At 50.2% G+C, this 11,290-nt stretch overlaps 1 protein-coding gene across 1 annotated transcript; it reads right to left on the reverse strand.

The window, feature by feature from the left end:
• Positions 1–2,021: 2,021 nt before the first annotated feature.
• Positions 2,022–5,537, reverse strand: KRTDAP (keratinocyte differentiation associated protein; the record flags this gene model as incomplete). Its single annotated transcript, XM_082862700.1, has 6 exons — positions 2,022–2,060; positions 2,742–2,789; positions 3,673–3,717; positions 3,895–3,936; positions 4,033–4,074; positions 5,451–5,537. The coding sequence occupies 6 exons, from the start codon at positions 5,535–5,537 to the stop codon at positions 2,022–2,024; spliced, it is 303 nt and encodes a 100-aa protein (XP_082718826.1).
• Between the last annotated feature and the right edge of the window lie 5,753 nt (positions 5,538–11,290).

Raw genomic sequence — 11,290 nt, forward strand, 5'->3', positions numbered from 1 at the left:
GACTTCCCCTCCTTCTTCCTCTACTCCATTTCCTATCACCCAGTTTATGAGCACTCAGTCTTTGCAAAATATTTTAATTGATTGTGACATTTGACCACTTTCCATTTTTTTCTTTTCCGTTAATAAGCCCATTTATAAGTTGCTTCTCATTAGTGTGTGTGTGTCTCTTGTTGTAAGTTAACTAGAAGGATGGGTATAAACAACATTTACATGTCTTATTCATCTAGACTTTAAGCTCCTTGAAAGCTGGAACCAAGTGAAGGGATTCAGAACATGCGACCCCAAAATATTCTTCTTTAATTATTGATTACTGATCATTTTGAGCTGAAGACACTTGTGAAACAGCAGATACAGGAAGGGCTCTCCCCCTTTCTATCTAAGAGCAGGATGTAAATTTTTCCTTGAGAAAGGTGCCCTCCCTGTACCAGGAAGAGAAGGACATTCTTATCATCAGAGACTGGGAGTTGACTCTGGTCTGTATAAGCAAACTTACTAAAATAACCCTTATCTTCCATTAGTTCCCCTCACATACTTCCTAGTCACTGAGCCACGATTTACTGCCCCTAGTCCAAGGGCCTTTGCTTTGTCACATCCCCACAATTTATCATTCTTTTTGTAAAAAGGTATGTACCTTACAGGCTTTTGGACCTAACAACTTCTTTGGGTCTTCATTTTCCTTCTGTGAAGACACCCGTGTATATATAAAAAAAAAAAAAAAAAAAAAAATTAAATTTGTATGCTTTTCTCCTGTTAATCTGTCTCATGTCAGTTTAATTATTAGGCCAGCTGCAGCATTTAAGAGGGTAGAAGGAAGTTTTTCCTCCCCCTACACAAGTTTAATTTCCCTATGTAGTCTACCTCTTCAAGTAAGCTACAGGCCATAATTTGCAAATTCAGTTGCTTGTAAGAGCCAAAAGACAATTAAATAAATGAAACCTGACAAGTGGAACTTTGCTGATCTGGAGACCACGTCCTAGGTAAAGAGGGCAGCTATTACTTGGGTTTAAGCCAATCGCGGCTCCCTTGTTTTCTCATTTTCCCAGTTTTCAAGAGAAACCAGAAATAATCCCAACTAATGCAACATTTTAAGTACCCAGAGCAGGCACACAGAGTACACAGATTCCATACAGAGTACACCTGCAGGAACTGAAACTGAATCCCTTCCACATTTCTAGACCTTTTCAGTAAATGGATGGATGGATGGATGGATTGGTGAGTGAGTGAGTGAGTGAGTGAATAATGAGTGGTAGCTCTGGGGGAGGGGAGCGGTTAGTGGAGAAAACAAGCAATTGTTGAGTACCTACTCTATGCCTGGCCCTGTGCAAAGGGCTGTATATACCTTATCTCATTTGACTTTCATAACAAAACTTCAAGGTAGTTATTATCATTCTTGCTTATTTCCACACTCATTTCACAGATAAAGAAAGGAGCTTAGAAAGATCCAGGGTCACACCACCAGTTTTCTTTATTTATAACCTACTTAATTTTAAAAACAGGATTTCAGATGAACTCTTATGATTTAAGCTGGGTCCTGAGCCTTGGATTCCAGATAGCTCTGTTATACCGAATTGCCACCATCAGAGGAGTCAGGTTCCCAGAAGGCAGGTCGGGGAGGGTGCCAGGAGTTCAGGGGGCAGGATTGCTTCCTTGGGGATGTTACCAAACCACTCACAGCTTCATGCTTCTCAAGGATATCAACTAGTACTAAGGTGCTAAGACACAAGGGGTCTCTTGCCGGCTTGATATACCTGCCCTTCCCACTTTCTCCTGTCTCACTACTTACTACCCTCTCAGAAGTCAAGATTTCTGCCCATCAGCCTTGGAGCTCACTCCATCTTAATTCCTTTCTAGAGCCCAGTAGGATAAGGGCAGAGATGCAGATACGGGAGCCGTTTGTTTGGAAAACATTTTATTGGAGTTACTGAGGCAGCAAAGAGTGATCATAGATAGGATGGTGATCAGATCCCACACTGGCCCCCTCTTTCAGTGGTATCAGCAGTGCTGGGTCTCGAAGGGGCTGGTCATTGGGCATCCGCAGCTTTACCCATCATTCCTCTCAGCTGTGGGGAGAGAGGGTACGGTCAGTTTGGAGACCCTTGGGGGCGGGGAGCCGGAGTCCTAAGAAAGCCCAGGATAGGGTGGGGCCCTGGTGGAAAGGAATCTCTGCCCCAGTCTAAGCTCCTGTTCTCCTCTGAGTTATAGTAGTTGCGATGTCCCTTAGCTTTGTTTTTCTTAATCTTTATTGGAGTATAGTTGATTTACAATGTTGTGTTAGTTTCAGGTGTACAGCAAAGTGAATCTGTTATACATATACATATACCCACTCTTTTTTAGATTCTTTTCCCATATAGGCCATTACAGAGTATTGAGTAGAGTTCCCTGTGCTATACAGTAGGTCTGTATTAGTTATCTATTTTATATATAGTAGTGAGTATGTATATGTCAATCCCAGTCTTCCAATTTATCCCTCCGCACCTTTACCCCCGCCCCAGGTAACCATAAGTTTATTTTCTACATCTGTAACTCTATTTCTGTTTTGTAGGTAAGTTCACTTGTAGCCTTTTTTTAGATCCCACATATAAGTGATATCATATGATATGTGTCTTTCTCTGTGTGATTTACTTAGCTTTGATCAGAAGAAGGTTTATCCTCCTTTCACTTTCCCCACTCTCCCACTGAGATCCTCTGCTTTTTCCCTCACCCCCAGCCTCCTTTCTCTCCTAATGCCCACTGCCTCTTACCTTAGGAAAAACATCCCAGTTGATGAAAGGAAGCCTCCTTTTGACAGACTAAAACAGAAAAAGAGAATGAGAGTGATGTGTTACAGGTCAGGTGAGCATGGATCAGTAAGCGCTTGCTGAAGACTCTGTAGCAGTGATGGTGTCATTGTTTTATAATTACGGTAAGCATTAATATTTCCTGAGCACTTCTTCTGTGCCTGCCTTATACTGACTGCTTTACGGGCATGATTTCATTTGGTCTTCACAGCAGTCTTTTTTTTTTTTTTTTTTTTTTTTTTTTGCGGTACGCGGGCCTCTCACTGTTGTGGCCTCTCCCGTTGCGGAGCACAGGCTCCAGACGCGCAGGCTCAGCGGCAATGGCTCACGGGCCCAGCTGCCCCGCGGCATGTGGGATCTTCCCGGACCGGGGCGCGAACCCGCGTCCCCTGCATCGGCAGGCAGACTCTCAACCACTGCGCCACCAGGGAAGCCCCATAGCAGTCTTTTGATGTTGGTACTGTCATCGTCTCCACATCACAGATGAGGAAACCGTGGCTCAGAGAAGTTAAGACATTTGCAAGAGGGCATGTAGCGAGTATGTGCGGGTCACGCACTACAGGCTCTAATTCCAGCGCTACCACTGACTTAGCCTTCTAAGCTTGGGTAAGTCACCCAACTTAGAGCCTCAGTGTCTTCCTGGAGGATGAGGGAATTCGAATAAACTCTTGACTGATTAAGTTCTTCCTTTTCAGAGATTGTCTTTGTGGGCCACGTTAGGAAAATAAGGTCTGGCCACGACAGCCTCCCCGGGAAGTTTTCTTCAGTTGGGCAGCATCTAAGTGGGACAGTTACTCCCTCCTAGAGCCCAGGAAAGAACCAAAAGGGCTAGACTAGAATGCGTTGCCACTACCCGGACCAACCGTCAGGAGAAAAAGGGCGCCCAATTGCTTACCTCGAAGAGGGCCTTCCAGTTCAGGAATTCATTACCCTTAAGAACCTTTGCAGAGAGAGAAAGAGACCAGAAGAGAATCAGTTCCAGGGAAGGACAGAGCTTAGCCCCTAGCCCTCTGGGAAAGGTGAAGGACCATGACAGCTCTGCAAGCTCTCTACTCAGGCCTCGATCTCCTTTAGGATTTGGGTATTTATGGGGGCCGAATTAAAGAATTAAACTTACAGGTCGCGACTTTTCAGTGTTCGGAAACTGGGCATAAGCGGTCTAGGCAAAGCAGCAGGGTGTTCAGAAAGTTATTTAGGAACATGAACAGATGGGGGACGAACTCGTAGTCAGATGGTGGGAAAACAGGTGGTTTACCTCCTTGATTCCTGCCGCTTTATTACCAATGGTGATTCCTTCCTGGAAAGCGAAGGGGAGAAAGGAGACAAATGATCGATCACACGATGGCAAATCCCCTTCCCCAAACCCTCTCTGCCAGCTCTGCTTCCCTCCACAGGCCAGTCCCATTCTCCACCACGGGGCCTCCGTTAACCCACTCTGTCCCGGTGTGGCAGATGATTGACAGATGTGCACATGTCGAGAAGGGATGGGAGAGTGGCACGGGGGAGACAGAGAAGTCGGAGCCCAGGCCCGCATCCACCGTCGGCAGCAGGAGGAGAGGGCGGAGAAAGAGGATTCCTCCCAAGAAAAACGAGCTAGTGCGGTTCTGCCGTGGACTCGGGGTGTTCCCGAGACACCCACGCTCAGCCCACGGAGCTGGGCACGGGAGATTGGAAGGCAGGGGGGGGCCAAGTTTCTGAGGTGCCCTGTCTGCCTTTACTTCTGGAGGTCGGTTTGCTTTGTGACTTGAATTGCCACCAAAGTCTGAGTCTCTGTCTCCCTGCTCCAGCTGGAAGCCCACCTCCCACCCCCGTACTTCAGTGCCTCCCATCTGTTGCCATCCCGACCTTAGCTGCCCAGCCTCATTGCCCCTCATTTCTTCCTTCCCACAACAGAGGTCACAAACAGGTAGCCTACAGCCTAGACCCAAATGTTTAGATCTCATCACAATTTGGCTTGTTTGTTTTTTAATTTGAATTAAAGGTTTTTAATTAGTAAGAATTCAGAAATCCGATTTCCAGTTTCTCTTGAAAATTTTTAAACTCCAGCCACACTGGGCACATTTTCCCACTTAGCAGCAGTCAGATGGCATAGAGACTGTCCCCTTCCAGGTTGGGCAAATTCATTCCACCTCCCCTGAGGCCCCACCAGCCCTCTTGTGCACCGACATCACTTGCTGGGATCCTAAGCAGTGGAGTCTGTGACCCCTATCGTAGACTTGCAAATCCGACATGCGCATTCCCCCATCCCCCTCACAGTGCGATAAGGTGGGGAGAGAGGGACCTCGGGATTTTTCCTGGCTGGAGACTGACTCCTAAGGATTCTTGGTATGGCCTAAGCTCCAGAGGTAGCAGGGTGCTTCTAGCCACCTGAGAGCCATTCCCAGGGATACAAACAAAACAGATGTGGGGCTGAACCCAGAAGACCAACTTCAGCCCCTGTCTCCTCTCAGGATGTCCAGCCTCTACCCCACACTTTACCATCCTTTCCAGAAATATAAGCCTCTCTGCCCCTTCCCAGGAAAGCTTTGTCTCCTTCCTCCTTTCTTCCCTTCCTCAGAGCCCCAGCTTCTCATTCAGCCCCCGGCAATAGCCAAAGATAAGAGCCACTTATCCAGTGACCGATTGAGTCAGCTAACAGGTATAAGAGAAAGAGAACCCAGGTGACGTGCTCACCTCAGAACTGCCCAGGGTAGCCCCCTGAGCAGAGTGGAACGCCAGGAGAGAGAGGAGAACCACAGCAGCAAGAACTGGGATCTTCATGGTGTCAAGTTTGGGGTGTTCTGAGGCAAGGCAAGGCTTGCCCTTTATATTCCCAGGGAGGCAGATCTGAACAGAACTGGGGTCCCCACCCTACTGACTCACCCCCAGATCCTGTCGCCCACCCCTGGGGCTCTGGGAAGGGGAGGTGTGGACTGTTTCCCACTTGCCTTGGATTTCTCAATTCACATTCTGCCCTGGGCACTTGGAAGGTAGGCTGGCAATGGGGTTCTTCATGCCAGTGGAGCTGAGATGGAGACAGGTTGGACCTGTCCCTCCCAGAGACTGGCCATGGCACCCAAGCAACCTCTCCTTTTGTCTTTGTCACTTTGCCTTATATCTCTTCGTTCCTTTCTTATAATTCAGGCTTTTTCCCACCCTATCCAATTCTGTCTAAACTCCCTATACTGGCATTGAAGGCCTTCCATGCTCTGACCTCAATCCACCCTTCTAACTTTTCCTTCTTTCATTCCCTTTGCACATACTTCACATTCTGGCCAAACTGGACTCCTTACCGAAGATATCCTTCTTTTTCCTCCTCCAAGCAGCTGCCCATGCTACCCCTTATGCCTAAAATGCCCTTCTCTCATCTCTTGTTCTCAGAACCCAACATCCATCCTGGATTAAGCTTCCCAGATGTCTCCCATCATCTGTCATCCCCCTTCCCAAACTTTTCCCTTCTCGTAATTGCCATAGCAATTCATTTGTATCTCTCTGGCATTGTACCTAGAGTAACTTGTGTTCTTCCCTCTTAGAATATCAAGTTCTTGAGGTCAGGAACTATGTCTTAATCACCTATACATCACCATGCCCTAGCACCATGCCCTTACACAGTGGAGGTGGATTCAGCATACGCTAGGTTGGATATCTTAGAATTCAAGCATCCTTCCACCAAGTTGTGCGCTTTCTTCCTTTGGGGCCGGACCCATTATCCAGCTGCCCATCTTACACTCTTGGGTCTTCAGAGAGGTAACTGTCTTGAGCTAAGAAGACAAGGAATAGAGAAACACGGGGACTTCCCTGGTGGTGCAGTGGTTAAGAATCCACCTGCCAACGCAAGGGACACGGGTTCGATCCCTGGTCAGGGAAGATCCCACGTGCCGCAGAGCAACTAAGCCCGTGCATCGCAACTACTGAGCCTGAGCTCTAGAGCCCCCAAACCACAACTGCTGAGCCCATGTGCCGCAACTAGAGAAAGCCTGTGCAGCAATGAAGACCCAACGCAGCCAAAAATTAAAAAAAAGAAAAAAAGAAAGAAAGAATAGAGAAACACAAAAGAGCAAAAATAGGTCTTAGAGCTACCCAGCTGGGCTCTAGGTCCTGAACTTTGAGCACCCACACCATTTCGTTGAGCTTATTCTGCTCCCCACCCGACTCCCCCAGCTTGGCAGTTGTATCACCTCCAAGTGACAGAACATCCTAATCGAGTAGCGTTCTCCACAACTGAGGCTCAGGTGGCCCAACCGGCTCCTGGTGTAAAAGGGAGGTGCTGGAACACAGACGGGTGCTGCCAGGACAAAGCAACACCTCATTTCAGCGTGGGCTCTTTACCCCGTCCTGATGCAATACACAGAGATAACAGGCCTGGAGGCGTAGCGGGCTGGGCTTATCCACCAACAGTCTTCATGAGCCCCAGAACCTGGTACTTCAGTTCGATTCTCCTCCTGCCCCGACTCCCCAGTCCCCGGCATCCCGCCCCTCTTCAGCCTCAGGAAGCCTCCTCCGTTTTTCTAACAGCACGTCCCCTTTCGCAGAGCTACCTGAGGAGGCAGTGCTTGAGGAAAACCCGCTAAGCACAGATGACCGTGTCACGCAGACGTCACGCAAGGCTGGTGTTCCTAGAGGGGACGAGTGAGAAAATGACAGATGGGTGGAGCGCCTCCCCAAAAGGTTTTTCTGGAGGACACAAGTTTTTATGTGTAATGAATTCTCACCAATTCATTAACAGGGACTGAAAGAGTTCATTCACCGCCGTTCTGTCAGCATAGCGTCAACTGTGAACGAAGTTGAATGAAGAATGAGCAGAATGAAGGATCAACAAAGGAGAGCTGATATTCAGTGATGAAGTCCAATCAGACCTGCTAGTGGAGGAGCACTTCAGCCCGGGTAACTCCAGAGCAACAGAGGAGCCCAACGCCGTCATCCGCTGGGCTCCAGCTTTCTTTTCCAACAAATTCATTTCCCTGTTCCCCTTGTTCCTCCTCATGCTAATGCGGCTAATAATAACGTTAGCCAATTTACTGATGTCGTACTCTGGGGCAGGCCTTGTGCTAGGTATTCTAAATGCGTGATCTCACTGAAATATCACAGTGCTTCTGTGAGACAGGTACTAACGGTTATCCACATTCTGTAGGCAGGGGAACCACAGCACATAGAGGTTAAATAACTCACCCTAGGTCACACAGCCAGGGCGTGGCAAGGCCAGTGTTAGAACCCCAGAGTTCCAGAGGCTGCACCTGTATTGCCCCTTTGCTGTACTGTGTCCTACCCAGGGCCTCGGCCAGCCCACCTAGTGCCCTGTATGAATGAGACCCATGCCCTGAGAGTCCGGGGGCAAGGCTGCAGGTAGCCCCCTTTTGTCCTCTCGACCAGGTGTCCTTTTGTGGTGTGCAGCCTGCACAGCCACAGGTGGCATCTCTGAGCAGACATGCATTAGTTCCGGTGGGTTAAGCTATGCTCTTGCCAAATGAAAACCGAGAACTGAGAGACGGATGGTATTCAATGAGCCTACGTCTCAGGGTGAACCTGTGATTGCCTCAGATTCCAGATGCCTCTTATAGTATGAGCATCTTGTCACAGCAAGTGTGTGTTTAAAAGACAGTCTTCTAGCTCTAGTGTGTGAAGTTCTAGTGTTTAAAGATGGGTTCTTTTATATAATGCCACTAACTACAAGCCTACTCCTTCATGTGCACAACCAAAGGAATGCTGTTCTTTTTCTGGAGGAAAAGAACTGGCCGGGCTAGACTTATGATCGATCTCCATTTGGCATTTTCAAGGGTAATTTTGGCCTTACATGATTTCTGCTGTAAATGCTAATCTAGAGTCTGGTGTCTCTCTCCCAGTTCCCTCCCCTTCCCCCACCTAAACTGCCTCAGTGAGTTTGTGTTCCCCGAGTGTGCAGTGTCCAACGGTGGGGCAGGCTGGGGGAGAGAGGGTAGGGGGATCCTCACTGGCAGAGGGTCCCAGCGGTTGGAGTAACGGGTGGCAGGAGAATCTACCTGGGATTCAGCGTCGGCTGCATCACAGAGGGTTAGTGGAGTCGGACAGAGGCACAGAGCCTGGCTCTGCGTCACCCCACCTCCAAGTCTGCTTGATCTAGTTCCCACTCCGAGAATACCAATAAACCCCTGTTTTCCCACAGGCCTTCGCCCACCCCACCCCAAATCTGCCAGAACTTGAGTGTGGGTAGGAGGCCAGGCCCAGCCTTGTTGCTACATTACAGACACACCTAGGGGCTGGGAGCCAGCCTCCTGGGTTCAGGGAGGGAACGGGGTTTTGAAGGGATGCACACTGGGGCCTCAGGGTCTTGGCGAATATCTAGGGGAAAAGCCTAGAATCATTGGAGAGAAAGGGGGCTGGGGTGTGGGCTACTGGGGGGCAGAGCCCAGGGCATCCCTATCCCGTCCTGTTCTCCCTCTGCCAGGGTTAGGGCAAGAAAGCAATCACGTTGCCCAGCAGGTCTGGTTTCTTCCTTCACCGCCCACCCTCTGCCCTGTGCACGCTTTGCTTAAACTTCTCCCAGGAAGACCTCCTGGATTGAGCCCCCTTAATTCTGATCTCTCCTTCCATCCTCTAACCCAGATATTTATTATGCAGCCATTTTGACTCCTGGTGCCAAGGATACGAGGTGGACAGGGTACCTGTCCTGTGAAGCTTGTGTTCCAGTTAAAGAGAGACAGATTATAACCTCACCAAAAATTAGGAAACAAGATCATTTCGAGAACATGACAAGGTCTGTGAAGAAAATAAAACAAGGTGACGTGAGAGCGATTGGGTAGGTGTCCTCGGTTCAGCTGGCTTGGGGTTTTGAATTTAGACCAAAAGTCGTTAAAGTTTCAACCTTCTGAAGATCTCGGGTTCCAGGGACAGGTAGCAGCGGTGTTCCTCGGGAGCCTTTCCCAGCAGGTCCAGGTTGACATTGGAAGCAGAGGTGAACGGTGTGGGGCCATGCCGAGGGGATGTTACTCTACAACTAATGGAGCTCGTGGGGGATTCCGAGCAGGGGAAACTCCCTGGCTGCGGTGGGACAATGGACGTTAGGGGAAAATCGAACGTCGGAGGCTCTGCCACGAAGCTGCTTCAGAGGCTCCGGCAGGGCAAAGGGAAGGCTGCCATTTTAAGAGACTCCTTCACACCTGAGGGCCTTAGCCTGTGCTTTAAACTTCAGAGGGTGGCTTTCAGCCTTTTGGACCAGGCACGCCCCAAGTCCAGAAACAATGTTGACCCCTTCAGCTTCTCCCTCAGTCCCTCAGGGACCGGCACGTGGCAACCCGAGGTCCAGCAGTCTGTAGCCCTCACCCCACACCCCAGGAAGCCCGCTGTCAGTCAGCGGGAAGGACTGAGCCTCAGGCCCCAGGACGGACCGCGCTCTCTTCCCTGTGGCTGCGAGGAGGTAGTGCAAGGCCCTCCCTTCCCAGGTGAAACCCAAGGTGAACAGAAGGCAGGAGCCGCAGTTTAAGGACAGAAGTGAGAAGAGGATGCACATCAAATTGGTTCCCCCAAGTCCTTTTGGGGCCCGACTCCTTTCATTTATTCATCAACCATTTGAGGCCCACCCTGTGCCAGCCCCTGTGCTAAGCCCTGGGAACGCAACAGTGATCGAGGCAGACAGCGGGTCGTGCCCTCGGGGAACTTGCAATCTCTGAGGGCGTCACTGAAGCTGGCAGGGTGCTTCCCGTCCTCCTTTCATTTCCTGGGTCCGCCAGAGGCGGTCAAGGACCTCCGAGGTGTCAGAGAGCGGTGGGGCCCCTTAGTTTAAGCTCACTGTGTGGGCTTGGCGGGACTTTGCTCAGAGACTCTAAGCACAGACTCCCCGCCCCGTGCCCAGGGTTCCTCCGCTGGTGATCAGCCCGGGCTCAGCCTGCGCCCCAGCTTCTGGCTGTTTCCCTGGTGCATGAATGGAGTAGAAGTTTTTCACCACCCCTCTGTCTCCTGGAGAGCCTCTACGGCACGTGATGAGGGACTGGGGACTCGCCACTCCCCCCAGCTTCCTAAACATGTCAACCCAGACTCACCCTTGTCCACACCTTGGCGTGTGCCCGAGGCTGAGGCTGCGTCGTATTCTCTGCCGGTCCCGCGCTCCTCCTTCGCTCTTCCTTCTGCCCCGCCCTGACCCTCCAGGATGGGTCTCCTCTCTTGGAAGAGCCCCTTAACTCCCACCTCCTGATTTCAGTAGCTCCCCTGTGGCTTTTTCAGGCCAGCGGAACATCCGTGACTGCTCCAAGTGCAGTAAGCCTGCTAGTCACATGTAAATTGGGCAAAGATGATTTTTCACAGATGGAGAAACCCAGGCCCGGTGAGATCCGCTACTTCTCATCAGGACGTCCCAGTCTTCTCTCTCTCGGCCCATCCTGTATACCCCTCTCAGGAAGAAGGCGAGTTACCTGCCCCTGAACCTCCCTCTTCCCTCCTCCCTGATCCAGGCCATCAGTGTAGTATTAAAGAATAAAATTTGCCAAAGTTGGGCTTCCCTGGTGGTGCAGTGGTTGAGAGTCTGCCTGCCGATGCAGGGGACACGGGTTCGTGCCCCGGTCCGG

Source organism: Leucopleurus acutus (assembly GCF_964270905.1).
Source record: "Leucopleurus acutus genome assembly, chromosome: 20".
Classification (NCBI taxonomy): domain Eukaryota; kingdom Metazoa; phylum Chordata; class Mammalia; order Artiodactyla; family Delphinidae; genus Leucopleurus; species Leucopleurus acutus.